General features: G+C 35.4%; 2 protein-coding genes across 2 annotated transcripts; one reads left to right on the top strand and one right to left on the bottom strand.

Moving 5' to 3' along the window:
• Positions 1 to 448: 448 nt before the first annotated feature.
• Positions 449 to 12,996, top strand: LOC113117694 (NACHT, LRR and PYD domains-containing protein 3). Its single transcript, XM_026286564.1, has 8 exons — positions 449 to 605; positions 3,656 to 3,843; positions 4,714 to 4,872; positions 5,103 to 6,974; positions 10,470 to 10,640; positions 10,984 to 11,145; positions 11,495 to 11,541; positions 11,706 to 12,996. The coding sequence occupies exons 2-8, from the start codon at positions 3,695 to 3,697 to the stop codon at positions 12,230 to 12,232; spliced, it is 3,087 nt and encodes a 1,028-aa protein (XP_026142349.1). The 5' UTR covers positions 449 to 605; positions 3,656 to 3,694; the 3' UTR covers positions 12,233 to 12,996.
• A 598-nt stretch (positions 12,997 to 13,594) lies between these two features.
• Positions 13,595 to 15,796, bottom strand: lft2 (lefty2). Its single transcript, XM_026286569.1, has 4 exons — positions 15,416 to 15,796; positions 14,601 to 14,844; positions 14,234 to 14,485; positions 13,595 to 14,122 (listed from the first exon to the last, which is right to left on the bottom strand). The coding sequence occupies exons 1-4, from the start codon at positions 15,678 to 15,680 to the stop codon at positions 13,795 to 13,797; spliced, it is 1,089 nt and encodes a 362-aa protein (XP_026142354.1). The 5' UTR covers positions 15,681 to 15,796; the 3' UTR covers positions 13,595 to 13,794.
• Positions 15,797 to 17,140: the final 1,344 nt, after the last annotated feature.

Below are 17,140 nucleotides of genomic sequence, written 5' to 3'. Positions count from 1 at the left end.
ATAGTGGTCCTGGGACAGAATACAAAATAATCTTACATGAGTAATTATTAAAATAACATTTACAAACAATAATGCAATAGCAATCCTTTTGAGTATAAAGTTAAACTACTATAGTAATCACGACTAAAAGATAATAATCTTGTGCCTTAGTCACGTCTAGTGCAGTAATGGCCGTATCTTAGATCTTGATCATTTTCATCTGGTGAAAGAGGAACATATTAAGTACAAGACATATTAAATGCATGGATTAACATAGTTAAATAATATATTTCGGCAATCCTTGCAAGATTGTAGCCTATGTCATTGGTGACAGCTCCAAAATGTGTAAATGCCTGTGACTCAAGAAGCATTAAAGATATATTTTGTTTAGACGGTGGTTGACCAGCTATGACTAGCCTAGTTCAGTTGTTAAAGTGAAAGTGAAACATTTTCAGCAGACTCCATTTTGTGACAGGAAAAATAAAATCAGGAGAGAAAAGCTGAGGTGAAAAATTTAAATAATTTGTAAATCAATCAGTTTAATTCTGCTATGTAGAAGTAAAATGGATTTATGAACTGAATGGAGTTTGTGTTTGATGATTTTCATCGTCGAGTCAGAGTCAGAGGTAGGTTTGGCTCGAACAAGCGCATTTGCGGATTCATTTTGTTTTCATGCGTCACCAAATTAGTGTGAATCTGCATGTTTAAATGCTTATATTTATATCCTACTGTGATGTAAGAATATTTTCAAATGCTTTAGGTTCTTTATTGTGAGTTTAAGTCTGGCTTTAGCAGTCTCATACAGAAATACAGTAGCCTAACTAAAGCAAAACGATCATGTGACAATATGTCAGCATTGATAGTTTAGTAAAGCCATAAATGAAAAAAGTCCCACAGTAATTGGTGTAAATGTGAAAAGTGTTTGGACAAAAAAAGAGTGAGCATATTACCCCTGTGTTAGTTTCACTTTCACTAGTTACCTGTTAAATTCAGAGTTGATTTTAAGGTTTTAGTATTTGTATTTAAAGGGGTCATATGATGTTGCTAAAAAGAACATTATTTTGTGTATTTGGTGTAATGAAATCGTTTTATGCAGTTTAAGATTCCAAAAAACATTATTTTCCACTTAATTTATATCAGTGGTTTTCAACCTGTGGTCCGCGGCCCCCTAGTGGGCCGTGGTGGTATTGCAGGTGGGCCGCCAATTATTTTCTGTTCATTTCCAGTCCATTCTAGGGCTGTGAGATTAAAAGAAAACATCCTAAAATCACGATTTGAGCATGCGCATATGCCTAACTCCAGGTTCACACACTGTCTGTGATGCGCCTTTTTTCTGAGCCAATGTTGACGGATCAGAGCATTCTCACTGCGGTAAAAGGCTAGAAATAAAAACGTGCGAAAATAATTCATGTCTAACACATGAGCATAGAGTGAATTTGTTAGTGAACAGGATGCAGTTTAAGTGAGAGGAGACACGTTTTAAGTGTGCACACTCTCTCCTCGCAAAGCAGCGTGTATCTGAGCAAGCACGACCAGTTTTGTGACAGAGCAAAGGAAATCTGCTGCGAACAGAGAGATTCGCACTCGTGCATTATTTTAATGTGCTTTCGCGTTATATTTATGCGCTCTCACTGCTGACCGCATACACATACTGTATACACACTATGTCTGTTCTAGAGATGTTACAACTTTTTGATAAAGCTCTGATTGGTTTTCTTTTGGAAATATGTTTCAAATTAATCCTGAATGCATTTATGACTGTAAAAGCACAATTGCAAAATTGATCAAAAAATCGCGATAGTTTTTTTTTTTTTTTTGTCCATATCGCACAGCCCTAGTTTATTCAATACATATAGTTTAAAATCTGGCTTCTGAGTACTAAGTTATTAACCCAACAATAGCGGGGTCAGTTAATTTTTTTGAAGTGGGCCGCGCAAACATATGTGTTTGGTTGTGTGGGCCACGAGTTGAAAAAGGTTGGGAACCACTGATTTATATTATTGTAGTTCCTCAATGCCCCGCCTTTCTGAAACACATTGATTTTTACAAAGCTAATCTTTCTGAAACACATTGATTTTTACAAAGCTAATCTTTCTGAAACAAGAGGTATACGCTGATTGGCCAGGTATCCAGTGCGTTGTGATTGGCCGAATACCTCAAATGTGTGACTGAAATGTTACGCCCCTTAATATAGTGTGATGCCGTGTGTTTTTTGCATCCAGTGGGGACATAATTACAGATTAGGATGACAATACCAGCGATTCTCAATTCCAGTTGTAGCACCCTCCAACTTTGTAAATTTTGTATGTTTCTCTTTGTTAACACACCTGATTCAGATAATCTGATCGTTAGAATTGAGCTCTGTGCATGAATTGTGTTCCGATTTACATGGTCCCTACACGGTGTTCATTTCTCCCTACTTCCTGTGTTCATTTCTCCCTACTCCCTGAGCAGGGAAAATACATCACTTTGGAACATTCATTCCCAGATTTGCACTGTGCAATGTCTTAACACACGGACAAGTGTGAAATCATATACCTCTGTAAATAAAAACAATTTAAATTGATGTACCGCACACTTAAATACACTGAATCTAACATATACGTTCGCTTTGTACTGAAATCATAGCGGAATATCTTGTGACGTCCAATTTGCAGGGCATTAACGTTCGAATAGAACAAACGTCTGAAGAGAAGAGAAAGATATAAATGTGCAGAGCAGGGGGGCACGAGGACTGGAATTGAAAACCACTGACTTATAATCTCTTTTTACATGTTGCGTTGAACCGAGATGCATAGCTTAAAACCATGTCTGCATTTGAGATCGGAGAAACGACAAACAACAAGCACTACTCTACACTGCTCAAAACTCACGTTTGAATCATCAGTGGAAAATCCTTTACAGATGTAAACATACTTATAGTCTGGGAGTCAGAACAGCAGGCATTGTATATCTCTTTGGATTTGAGAATTATTCTTTGTAACTTTACATATCTTTTTTATGCACAAAGAGCTTGTAACACTCCAAAGAGAAAGGAAAAAATAAAATTGCATTACATGACCCCTTTAAAGCACTTCAATGTCTTTCTCCAATTTACATTTCAGATCTTCTACATTTCTATTCTCGTGTGAGAATGCCTACATCGTCTTCTTAGAAGTTATTGATTGTCCCAAAATCTTGTTTAAAATCTAAAGGGGACAGAGATTTTTCAGCTCTTGGTCTGGAACTCTTTGCTTTTTTCCATCACATCATCCCCTACTTTATCTTCTTTTAAATTATCTCTAAACATATAAAACATATTTTTGATCAGGCTTTTGCTTAACTTGAATTTATAACTTAATGTATAATTTAATGATTTCAAATTTTATATTGTCTTAATGCTTTTGTTAGTTGATTTTTCTGATGTTTTTGGTTGTGCAGCACATTTGTCAGCAATTATTGATTTTAAGGTGCTATATAAATAAACTTGACCTTGACCTTGTTTTGCAAAGATGAAATAGGCACATCAAAATATCAGCAGCTCTAGTGACTATGAATACAAGTTGTTGAACAGCTTTTGATGTAATATTATTTTTCCAAAGCTTTGTGGCTCAGAGTGTGAATGTGTTTGTGTTTTAATATCATATTGTTTACAAATTCGTAAAGATTTCTCCTTTTTCATTGTTTTTTTAATTAGTTTGTTTAAAAAGAAGACATTTAGTTACATGTCTATAAAATGAGCCTCCACGAGAAAAGAGTGGAGGAGGAGGATGTTCACACACATAAAACAGCATCTCCAGAACCCAGCTGTGTGTCTGTGAAGAGTCATGCTTCAATAGGAATCCCCCTTAATCTCAGTGAGGCAGCTGTGACTTCTGACCCTGAGTGAGTATAAATGTGTTTTAACTGCTAAAATTGCAACATTTGTAAAGTTGAAAAAAGGTAGAGGGGTAGAGGAGAAAAAATATTATAAAACAAAGGTTGTTGTTTTTATATATATATATATATATATATATATATATATATATATATATATATATATATATATATATATATATATATATATATATATATATATATATATATATAAGATAACTTATAATTTTCTCTGACTTACCTCCACATGTATCAAGTGTCTGTCAAATACCTATCAAATATCAGATTAAAGCATAAGAAACCAAGAGGAAGGCAGGCTAGCACTGTTATTCTAGTTTCTCTAGAATCTATAATATAAACAACTCTCTTTAAAGCTTTCGAATAGAAGATCTGTAAGTGGATGATCTGAATGAGCTTTAGAACAGAGACCAGAGACTTACAGGATAAATTAATCAATTTGTGTTCTGTTCATTACAAATGAGACAGGTGAAGTCCTGAACAAAGAGCACAATTAATAATAATACAAAAACGATTCTGTTGTGTCAAAGGCACATAAATGCGACGGATCAGAGTTCTGTATTCTTATGAATGCTGTCATTATGACCAACACAGTGTGTAAGCAATGTTAACAAGAAATTAATTGTGCAGTGTAGACAGCTACATTGAATAAACAGGGTTTTGCAAAAAAGCTTAACTCAGTCAGACCACATCATGAGATCAGGGGGAACAGTTTTTCAAAATCTATTAAATAATTATAATTTACAATTTTAATTTATTTTTGTAAATTTATTACCACAGAGGAAAAGATTGTATGACATTAGTGTAAATGGTTAACAATTTTGATGATTCATTCTCTATTTTTAATTGTTTTTTATAAAGCACTGCCTATAAAATGAGTGTCTATGAGAAGAGCAAGGAGGAGGATGTTCACACTTATAAAAAAGCATCTCCAGAACCCAGCAGTGTGTCTGTGAAGAGTGATGCTTCAATAGGAATCCCCCTTAATTTCAGTGATGCAGCTGTGACCTCTGACCCTGAGTGAGTATAAATGTGTTTTAACTGCAGTTACGGAAACATCTCTACAGTTCTTCAATGAGAAGTTCAGTTCTTCTTATTATATAGATGAGGCTTTGTTATTTTCCGAACTGACCTTTAGATATTTAAATGTCATACGTATGTAAATGTAAGCTCAACATTTGGTGTGCAGGAACATTTGAATGTTTTCTCTATTCTAATGGTTTTTCATAGTTTTTCTGATTATCTCACAGTTTCTGCAGAGTGAAGAGAGATGATGTGATCAGATCAGTGACGCCTCCTCTGACCTGCACTGACTCTGACAGTCAGATCATGAGACAGAGAGTTACAGACAAACACAAAACCAGCATGAAGAACAAGTATGAGAGATTATTTGAGGGAATCAAACTAGAAGAGAATCAAACCCTCCTGACCAGGATCTACACACAACTCTACATTATAGAGGGAGAGAGTGAAGGAGTGAATGAAGAACATGAGGTTTTACAGATGGAGAAAACACCCAGAACACAAGACACTGCAATATACTGCAATGACATCTTTAAACCCTTACATGAACCAGGACGTGAAGAGAAAGACAAAATCAAGACTGCTCTTACTAAAGGCATCGCTGGAATTGGAAAAACCGTCTCTGTGCAGAAGTTCATTCTGGACTGGGCCGAGGGAAAAGCCAATCAGGATGTAGATTTCATGTTCGTGCTTCCATTTCGAGAGCTGAACTTGATTAAAGATCATCAGTACAGTCTTCACAGACTTCTGCTGGACTTTCATCCTGAACTTCAAGATCTAGACTCAGAGATCTATGATAAATGTAAAGTTGTGTTCATCTTTGATGGCCTGGATGAAAGCAGAATGACACTGATGTTTTCAGATAGACAGAAAGTTTGTGATGTGAATGAGTCTTCCTCAGTGGGTGTGTTGATGTCAAACCTCATCAGAGGAGAGCTGCTTCCCTCTGCTCTCATCTGGATCACCTCCAGACCAGCAGCAGCCAATCAGATCCCCTCAAAATACATCAACCGTGTGACAGAAATTCAGGGATTCAATGAGCCTCAGAAGGAGGAATATTTCAGGAAGAGAATCAGTGATGAGCATGAAGCCAGCAGAATCATCTCACACATTAGAAGATCAAGAAGCCTCCACATCATGTGTCACATCCCTGTCTTCTGCTGGATCTCAGCCACTGTGCTTCAAAACCTCCTGAAACAAGATAACAGTGCAGAAATCCCTCAAACTCTGACTGAAATGTACATCCACTTCCTGCGGACTCAGATCAACATGAAGAGTCAGAAGTATGATGAGAGAGATCCGGAGAAACTCCTGAAGTCCAACAGAGACATGATATTAAAACTTGCTCAACTGGCATTCAAACAGCTGATGAAGGGCAATGTGATGTTCTATGAGGAGGACCTGATTGAGAGCGGCATAGATGTCACTGAGGCCTCAGTGTATTCTGGGATTTGCACTGAGGTCTTTAAGGAGGAATCTGTGATTCATCAGAGAAAAGTCTTCTGCTTCATACACCGGAGCTTTCAGGAGTTTCTAGCTGCTTTCTTCCTGTATTATTCACATGCAGTCAGGAGCATGAAAACACTGAAAATGTTTCTGAAAGGCTATAAGTGGTACAGTCGAGAAATCGATCTGTTTCAGCTACTAGAAGGCACTATTGATAAATCCTTACAGAGTGAAAATGGACACCTGGATCTTTTCCTACGGTTCCTACTGGGCATCTCACTGGACTTCAGTCAGAGGCTTTTACAGGATCTACTGACACACACAATGAACAGCTCAGAGACCATCAAGAGAATTGCAAAGTACATTAAAGAAACAATAAATGGTGATAAATGTATCTCATCTGACAAATGCATCAATCTGTTCCTCTGTCTGCTGGAAATGAATGATCAGACTCTGTACAGAGAGATTCAGAAGTTTGTAAAATCAGAGAATCACTCAGCGAATCATCTTTCTCCTGGTCACTGCTCAACAATCGCCTACATGCTGCAGATATCAGAGAAGGTGCTGGATGAGTTTGATCTGAAGAAGTTCAATACATCTGATGAGGGTAGAAGGAGACTGATACCAGCTGTGGTGAACTGCAGAAAAGCACTGTGAGTATTAATTGATGTGATTGGAGATGGGCCATTATTTCCTCCTTTACTTTTTATTTTGTATTCGATTTAGATTAGATTTCCAAGAAAACCAGTTATAATAATCTAGACATAGCGCTGGGTGATAAAATTATGATTATAATTGTAATTATTGCCATATAATTTTCCTCAAAAAAAGCTATAACAAGTCTTTGATAAATGTTAGATATGATGTCTATCCACCAAAAGCGGATTGAAACAGTGCCACTCATTTGAATCGCACCACACGGACCATTTATGCTCTCAGCTCAAAGTTCAAACGGCAGCGCCCACTAAGGCCCTGTCCACTAAATCCTCACGGACCACGGTCTTCCTATGAGTCCGCACTTCAGACTTGTGGAATTAATTGACACGCTTACAACAGTCATCAAGACCAAAAGTGCACATGAAGTGTTTCATTTGGGAGAGGGCCTAAACAGCACTGTGAAGCGCTTGAATTCAGAGAAGAACACAAATGACTCAGTGATTTAAACTAATTAGTTTAAAACAAGATAAAACAGCACTGACAAGCAGGAGTAACACTGTGCGCAACAATACATGCAGAAGGCTTTTCAATCTATAAATCGGCATCATTTACCATGGATTTTCTGTAGTAATTCTTACTGCACCTTGGTACTGAGGCAAAGATGTGGGATATTTATATAAAATGTTATTGTAATGTAGGCATCTATTAAATGTACAAATGGAGTAATGGAATATAATTACAGTATTTATTTTTTTGTGATTAAGCTATAGAGTCACTTTTACTAAATGTATTTAGACTAGGGCTACTGCTTTTCATACAAATATGTCTGGGTCTGGGAGGATTAGCGGTGGGGGGGGGTAGTGATGTGTCGTTCGCAAACAAGTCAGCTCTATGAGCCAGCTCCAAGTGAATGTTATGAGGCGGCTCCCATCTTTTTTTTTACTTTTTTAATACCAGACAAAATAATGGGATGATTTTTGTCACATTGCTTGTTAGCCATGCACATCTTATTTACTGACTTGTGTTACTTATGCTACGTGATGATTATAAAAAAAAAAATTAAGATTATAAAAATTATTTAGTTCAGTAACAGTTGGAAAACGTAGGCCACAATTCTAAAATGAAAGGGTCTTCTCAGTTTCATACAGCCATGGTTGCCAAGTCTGCGGGACATAACTAGGCCATGCTAGTCAAAAACCAACCAAAGTAGCTCAATGACCATATCCCATATATCAAAACTCAAAATGTCATTTCCATAACTAAAATTCATATTTTACAGTCACTGTAATGCACATGTTCATAAACACTGCTTAAAGGCTCCCTACCAGTTGCCCTCATTCACAAAACTTAACATCTAGCACAGTTTTATCATTGGTAGAATAAAAAAAACGTTTCAATACAAGCATTTCAGTCAAATGTAATTTATGCAATATTTCAAACCTTTAACCAAGGGGGGGAAATCAACCCAGTAGTCAGTGCAGTAGTCAGATTTGAATGATCACGGGTCGAGAGGAGAGGGGACCGACAAGACCATGGTGGAGGATTTTGCTGCAACAGATCCTGAGCTCTTTGATATATAGCTTATCTCATAAAACGTGCTCCCTTTACACAGAGTCTGCATGAATTATTTATTATAAATGATTTATCAGTGGACATCATTCTTTTTTTAATTATTATTATTCATTTGCACTTGTAATCTCTAATCAAAAACATTATGCTCCACCTCTCAATGACATCTCGGGTGTTTCTCAAACATAAGCCTCCATCCTCCGAAGGCTGCTTATCTCGGCTGCCATGTCATCAAATGTCGTTGGGCCATCTCAATCGTAAGGTTCCTTGGAAGGCAGCCTTCGTTTCGCGTCCTTCATTCAGCTGAATTTGCAGGATGCATGGGATGTATCCTCCACAGCCTTCTGTCACCCTAAATCCTTTGTACCCATTGCATTTCATGAAAATAAACTGATGAAAATTATTCAGTACTGAACTTGTCTAAATTTATTATGAATTGTAAAACAAAAATAATGTTTTCAGATATAAAAGCATAGACGTTATTTTTTGTTTGGTGTAAATTACTCACCGAATGTTAAACTGCCAATAATCTGAGCCACTGGGAGACTAAACGGCAATGATTTATCATATTGCATTAATAGAGAGCAAAATAATATAATGATTTGTATAAAAAGTATTTTTCCAACACTAAGTTTTATTAGTATTTTCAGGGCGTGGCAGTAAGGGCAGGAAGATATGTGATTTAGCCACGTACACTTACTAGATGGTCTCATCCTATTGTTTAATGCCAAGGAGAAAGTGACTCGGAAAAGTGACTATACTGACTATCAAATGACCAGGCACCCTTTGTAATCTGACCAATCATTATGCCAAATCTGCCATTTTGTCCAACAAACAAACAGACTGGAAAATTAATAGATTAACGTCAGTAGAGTCAAACTTTAAAATTAATAGTAGTAAATAGTTTTGATTGAACATATTTTTTATAATACATATAATATTCTTAAAAACATGACTTGTCTAATTATGTCTAACTATTGTGTGATTATTTGTGTATGGATACATTGGCTACTGTTATGAGGCTACATAAGCAGTATACCCTGTAAATTAACCCTTAGTGCTGCTTTAGATTTGTTCAGACAGTTAGTAAAACCACTTAAATTCTGTTACCCTAAAAAGGCCCAACATTATTATATAACAACATTTCACTTAAAATGTACTAAAATATAAAAAAAATGTAAAACTAATTTATTTCTGCATGAGTCCTGCAACAACAACAACATATAAATGGTGAAATAATTAATTGTTTATTTTTCTAAAATTAGGTCTTTCAGGGTTAAACCTCTAGAACTGAGGTGCTACAGCAATCTGTCAAGTTTAGTTAAAAAACGCAAAAGTGTTTGTCATGTTCTGACCATAAGGAGTAGGTCAGTTTTAAACCACAATTTATGGGCTGGTTTCTACAACTTTTACTTAGGAGCAAAAATCTGACTTTCAACTTGAAAGAAATAAATATTTTACATTTATCATGAATTATTGATTTTATTGTGATAATTTTTGGGCCACATCACTCAGCTCTATCTAGACAGGTACTGCAGTTGAGAGTGTCAATTTATATTCAAAGAATTACTTTATCATGTCCATTCCATCACTGATAGCTACTATTAAATAGTTTTTGACCACTTAGGCTATTAATGTCAAACTAAAATGATCAGGAAGCTTGTTCAGAATAAACTTAAGACACACACAAATGTTTGGAACATCACAATCTTTAGACTATTGCACATCTACATTTAGTTAGTATAAACTGGAATATTTAAACCCGACTGACCACACTAATGTAAACCTATTTGAGATTATGGTAATTCAAATTTTAGAGTTCACTCATTCCTGTGATCAATGTGTAATATATCAACACAAAAAAACAATCATTTAATCAATCATATCTTCTGTATTGAGCCATATTTCCTCTTGCATTGCAGACTTGCTTACTGTAATCTCACTGATCAGTGCTGTGAAAGTTTGTCTTCATGTCTACAATCATCAGTCTCACTGATAGAGCTAGACCTGAGTAACAATGACCTGCAGGATTCAGGAGTGAAGCTGCTCTCTGATGGACTGAAGAGTTCACACTGTCAACTCAACATACTGAGGTAATAAAACAGATCAAACTTCACTTCACTGATCTGGTCCTGATCTCCTGGATGGTTGTAATATGTTTGTATTTGCTCTAGCCTGTTTTCCTTTGATTAATTAAATGTTTGTTGTGGGGAATGGAGATCATCTGCTTCATCAACATTGAGTTAAACACTAAACCCACAGCTACTTCATCTGATCTAAACTTGTAATCAGTGATCTGTGGATAAAAATGCCAAATTAAATGAATTAATAATTTGATTTAAAGCAAAATTACAGGAATCTGAAGACTCCTGTGTCTGAATCAGTTTTAGATTATCTCCAGTCTCAGATGAAGTAATATTGAGTGCTTGTGTGTAGATTATCTGGCTGTATGGTGACAGAGGAAGGCTGTGGTTTTCTGGCTTCAGCTCTGAGTTCAAACCCCTCACACCTGAGAGAGTTGGATCTGAGCTACAATCACCCAGGACAATCATTAGTCAAGCTGCTCTCTGATCCAAACTACAGACTGGACACACTCAAGTATGTTCAACACTAACAATCACCACATGTGTTTGTTCATGAGTGTGCTGTAAAGTACATGTGCAAGCTGTTAAAAACCATTACAATTGATAGATTTTTGACAGAAAGATTAAGAAAAGGGTTAGTATTATGATGCAACCATAATACAACATATATTTTAGATTTTAGTCTTCGAAAACTTCATACAGAGTTTGATGAATCTCCCTTACAGTGTCAAACCTATTTTTAATTTAGAAAAAATTGTGAGTGATTGTATAATAATAATTAGTAATAAGTACTTTTTAAGTGTGTGGATTTGAATTGTTTTATCTTTATTTATGTCATTATCATATAAAATGTATTTTTATAGTGTGGATCATGCAGGAGACTTCAGGATTAGAACAGGATTACAGAAATGTAAGTTTCTACACTTTTTTTAATAGTGAATGATTTCTATTTTCTACACCATAACCCTACAACAAACCTTCACAGAAAGTAATTTGTACATTTGTCAAATTAAAACACAGATTTTAATCATTATTTCTTTGTTTTTTAATAAATGTAATTCGTCTTGTGTTCAGATGAATGTGATCTCACACTGGATCCAAACACAGCCAACACTCGTCTAATTCTGTCTGAAAGGAACAGAAAGGTGAAACTTGTGATAGAGAAGCAGCCGTATCCTGATCATCCAGAGAGATTTGATGAGTTTCATCAGGTTCTGTGTAGAGAGAGTCTGACTGGACGCTGTTACTGGGAGGCTGAATGGAGCGGAGAGGGGGTTAATATATCAGTGACATATAAAGGAATCAACAGGAAAGGACTGAGTGAGGACTGTAGTTTTGGATACAATAAAAAGTCCTGGAGTCTGATCTGTTTTAAAGAGAGTTTAACTATCAAATACAATAATAAGAGCACAATCTTATCTGTCCCTTCATTCTCTAACAGAGTAGGAGTGTATCTGAACTGGTCGGCAGGCATTCTGTCCTTCTACAGCGTCTCTGACACACACACACTCACACACTTACACACATTCAACACCACATTCACTGAACCCCTCTATGCTGGATTTGGGGTTTATTTTGCCAGCTCAGTTTCTCTGTGTTAGATTAAAAATAACACTTTAAGAAACAAGAGTGAAAGTGAAAGAAAGCATTATGCACTAGACGGATGTCATCAACATTTTCACTCACGTCATTAGCAGTCTCTTGTGCATGAGCGGCATTCTGAGAACGTCATTGGTTAGAGTAAAAAGATGTTCAACTTTTGAAAACGTTTCAGGTATGCATGTCTTTTTTATTTAACTGCCCTGCATCTACTGTAGCTTTTTTTTTTTTTTTGTGAATGTCCCATGTGGAAGGTTCAAGCATGTCAGGGACATGTAAAGTGGATTTACTTTAATCTACTTTAATCATCATTAATTAACAAATTAATGAGGTAAATATATGTATCAAGTTGTAAACATATTAATCTGTTGATTAAGTGTGGTTTGTCTGTTACACCATTTTTCTGGAGTTATGTTTGAAATGCATAAGTGTGTCTTTCTTTTTCTTTCAGGATATGTTTCTTCTTTTCTTTTAAGTTTTGTATACTACTGTACTACTGTTCAAAAGTCTGGGGTCACTAAGATTGTTATTTATTTATTTAAGCAATCAATATTTTATTTTACTCTGCAGCAATGCATTAAATTGATTAAAAGTGACAGTGGACTCAATGCTCAGGAGAGTTTGAGAATCTCATAGTTGTAGAGCTTGAATAGATTCAATGATCAGCTTATGCCTTGAGCTCAACAATACTATGGGTTGTTATTTTATCATGTTACTCAATACTCAAAGAAATGTATGATTGATATTCATCTCATTTATATTTATCAATGACAAATAAAATTGGTTTCTTAGAAAATGTCTTTTTCTCTTTTTTTACTCAATATTGGTCAACACTTCAGATACAAAAATGTGTCGTGCATTTATGACAAATATTGTCATCAAAAAGCAGGACAGCAGTAATACCTTGTGAAATGTGTAATTTTTTTTTTTTTTTTTTTTTTTAATTAACTTCTTTCATCTGTCAGGACATAGTAATGTTTCTGTAAGAGAAATATGTGTTTATTTTTTGTAATTTAATTTACATAAATCTAACTTTCTTATATTCTAGATTCATTGCACACAAACTTAAATACTATTTTTTTTTTATATTGATGGTAATTACTTACAGCTTAGGAGCCATTTTGAGCTTGATTAGTTTGATTAATTTTGACTAAGTCTAAGTCTAAGTGGACGTCCATGACATGCCATTACATTTTTTCCTGTATCTTTGATCAAATAAATGCAGCCTTGATGAGCTATTAAAAAAAAAAACAATCCCAAACTTTTGAATGGTAGTTTATAAAGGCCTATAATACTGAAACAAAAAAAAATATAATTCATATGATTCATTTTTAAATAAAAAATGAAAACATGACTCATAAACATAAAATTACTTACTTTATTTGTTCAGAAAACACAACAAACAACAGGCAATTTCAAATGCCTATATTACATAAATGAATAAGTCATAAATAATTAGATTTTCAAGTGCTCAGTGGGGAACTGTGAATTGTGAATGTCAATAACTATGAGACATATCATTTAAATCATAACATCACTTCTCATTTGTGAGCAAACATCAGTCTCAGACTGGAGGGATTTTGTCCATGGAGCAGCCACACTTCTCAACAATCATATTGGGGAACTCTGCCACCTCGATTTCAGTGTAATCTCCCTTCTTCACCAGGTACATCATGGGCAGCGGTGCGCTCTCCATCACCGCACAGGTCCTCTGTCCGTATCCATAGTAACTGTGTTTGGGCTGCTTGCATCCTCCTGCACATCTGAAGGCCTGGTACCCGGCCGGCTCGATGATCCAGTACTGAGTCCAGGTCAGCTCGCGGAAATTAATGAAATGCTCCTCCCGGCAACACTTGCTGCTGTTTGGGCTGGAGTTACAGTTCCCCTGAGATCTGTTGACATGGAAATAAAGGATTTTAGTTGAGGAATATATGATTGACAGGTATAAAGTTCAGTGCAAGTCATGTAAACTAAAGAAGCTGCAGCTTAATAACAATACTCACCCATATTCATCCAGGTTTAAAGTGTAAAACACAAGCTCAGGTGCACCCACATCCTTTTCCAGGGTGTTTTCTTTCGGGTCCTGTGTGGCAAAGCGCACTCTTTTGGCCATCTCTGCTGCATAGCTACCAGGTCTCTCTCCTTCAGTCCACACCTCCAGATGCAGAGGTGCTTTCTTCTGGGTTTTAGACCAATAATGAATGGCCTGAGTCACGTCAAAGCTCCTCCAGCCAGACTCATGGATAGGAACCAGTCTATTAAAATAGTAAATATGGACACATAAGTTCCCATTCATGCATTATAATATTAAATGCTGTTATTATTTGTGCATTTATTCATGTTTTTATTATATGTGGGCATCTGATGTACCTTGAGTCAATGAGTGATGTTCTGTTGGAGCCGTTTGCCAGCACCTCCACCCAGTAGATGCTCACTCTGGCGTTGTTAATGGGTCTGTGGTGCCTTCGCTCAGGTTTGGATGGATTCTGTGCAGCTGTCTGGAAAAGTTTCAGTTCGGCCATTGTGACCTCAGTGTTTTCTTGCAGTCGGGACTCCATGTCGAACACAAGACGCTGACGGGTTGTGTCGGAGTACTTGATTTCTCCTTTAACATCTGACAGAAACAGAGAACACATTAGATCATAGTTTATGGGAGATGCACTGTAAAAATGTTATCATCTTAATGTTATGGCATGCTTTTTTGGTATTCAGCATAATCATTTTAACTTGATATTCTTAATTAGTAACTAAATCCATAGTAGTCAAAAAATTGCTGTAATGATATAAATTGTAACCTAGACAACATTTTAAGACATAAAGTAAGCAATTAATTGAAAGAGATTTTAATGGTAGAATTTGGCCACAAAGTTAATTAGTTGCAACAGTTAATATGAACTCAATTAATACTTTCACAGTAATTAGTTGCAATAGTTAATATAAGATTTTCACAGCAATTTTTAATTGCATTTTTATTTATTTATCATTTCGAAAGCATACATGACAAAGAATATTTAGCATTCATTTATTATGCAACAAATTTTAAATGTAATTAGTGCAAGGTCCAGTAATTTGTAGCATTTATTATTGCAAATTTTTGTTACCAAATACACTTACTAATATTAACATATAGATACAATGCACACATTTAAAAACTTTTTCAATTTCATTTAGTAAAAATAACCCACCTGCATTCCCATGGATGCCTCTAAGAATTCCCGCCAGGCTTGGCAGAGATCTCCTCCTGCGCTTGTGATGGAGTTTCAGCATGGACAGGTATTTGTTCTTGATATGAGCTGGGATGACTAGATTTTCCAAATCTCTCTTCTGAATCCTGGGGAGATCAGTTAGTCCAAGTTTTTGGAGCATGGCCTGCTTCATATCCTCATGGTCGAATCCCTCATTGAGTGAGATCACTGTGGCGCAAATGAACAGCTGGATGAGCAGAGCCATGCTTGATGAAGTGATGCCAGTGTCGCTCTCCTGATGAATGACTGACTCTTGAGTCTCTCAGGGTTTATATACAGTCGCCCCCTCCCTCCCCCCTCCTCGTCTAGCTCTTCACACCTCTAACAAAGAGACACCCTTCAAAGCTATGCCCCATTTAGACCACCTATTGTTGCTCATTACTTTAGTTTTTCAGATGTACACTATGTTCATCATATATATATATATATATATATATATATATATATACACATATGTATATATATATATATATATATATATATATATATATATATATATATATATATATATACATATGTGTATATATATGTGTGTTATTAATTTAATATTAATTTAATAACAAAAAAATCATAAATATAGTAAAAAAATGTTCATCATATATATATATATATATATATATATATATATATATATATATATATATATATATATGTATATATATATGATGAACATTTTTGTACTATATTTATGATTTTTTTGTTATTAAATTAATGTATTATTTGTGCAGCATAAATTGCTGTATTGAATGTATTTTTGTGAAGAATATTTTTCTTCGTGAGTATAGAGCATTATGAGATTTTCAAAAATGTAATCAGTGCTCCAATTATTTATTTGTTGCATTTTTACAGTCCAAGTTTTTTTTTCTGCTTTCAGCTGTAACTATCTTTGGTAAAAGCAGCAGTGTATTTGGCAGGGCAGAGGAGAGAGGAAAGTGTATTGAGAAACGGCCACCCTGCAGTCATTATTCCACAAACAGAGGCAGTAAATCCAGGAGTGTGTTCAGAGATGTGGATTGGAGGGAGTTTCTCAAGGGGGTGGTTATCTGTTACTATTGCAGGACTGCTCAGACCTCTTCTTTCCTGCAAACACGGGACTAAAGTTACCCCAGTCTGTGTATTGCGTATTGGGGCTGCAGGTTGTCCTGGGTTGTCAGACAATGAGGGCACAGGAACGGCTGATGACGGATCACATCACGTCAGACAGCTAAGCAAATTTACTTGCTACGCAGCCACGTTTTCATGGTAATCGTGTTATTATCTGACACTGTTTGTCAGGATGGGCAAGACAAGTATAAACCAATGTTTACAAATCAACATGTCTATTATTATTCTAAATTAAGTCAATAGCACTATGGATAAGCCACATTTTCTCTAACATAAATCTGAGAACGAAAATTTATACAGAACTTGAAATCTTTATATGTTATTAACTATATATATGAAAACTAAACTAGATATTTGAAAAACTGCAGCCTTGTTTGTAGTCTGAGATTTAAAAATAAACAAATAAATGAATAAAATTAAATTATAATAAAACAATTTAGCAGGTGTTTATTTATGATTGCATTTATTATTTTAAAGTTATTCATCTAAAACATGAATTGATTTAATTTACTTATAATATAAATATAATTTGTTGTAAAGACTTAAAAATTCTATTGTGTG

The sequence above is a fragment of the Carassius auratus genome, chromosome 17 (genome assembly GCF_003368295.1).
Source record: "Carassius auratus strain Wakin chromosome 17, ASM336829v1, whole genome shotgun sequence".
In the NCBI taxonomy this organism is placed as follows: Eukaryota; Metazoa; Chordata; class Actinopteri; order Cypriniformes; family Cyprinidae; genus Carassius; species Carassius auratus.
This window is presented reverse-complemented; position numbering and strand designations above follow the sequence as displayed.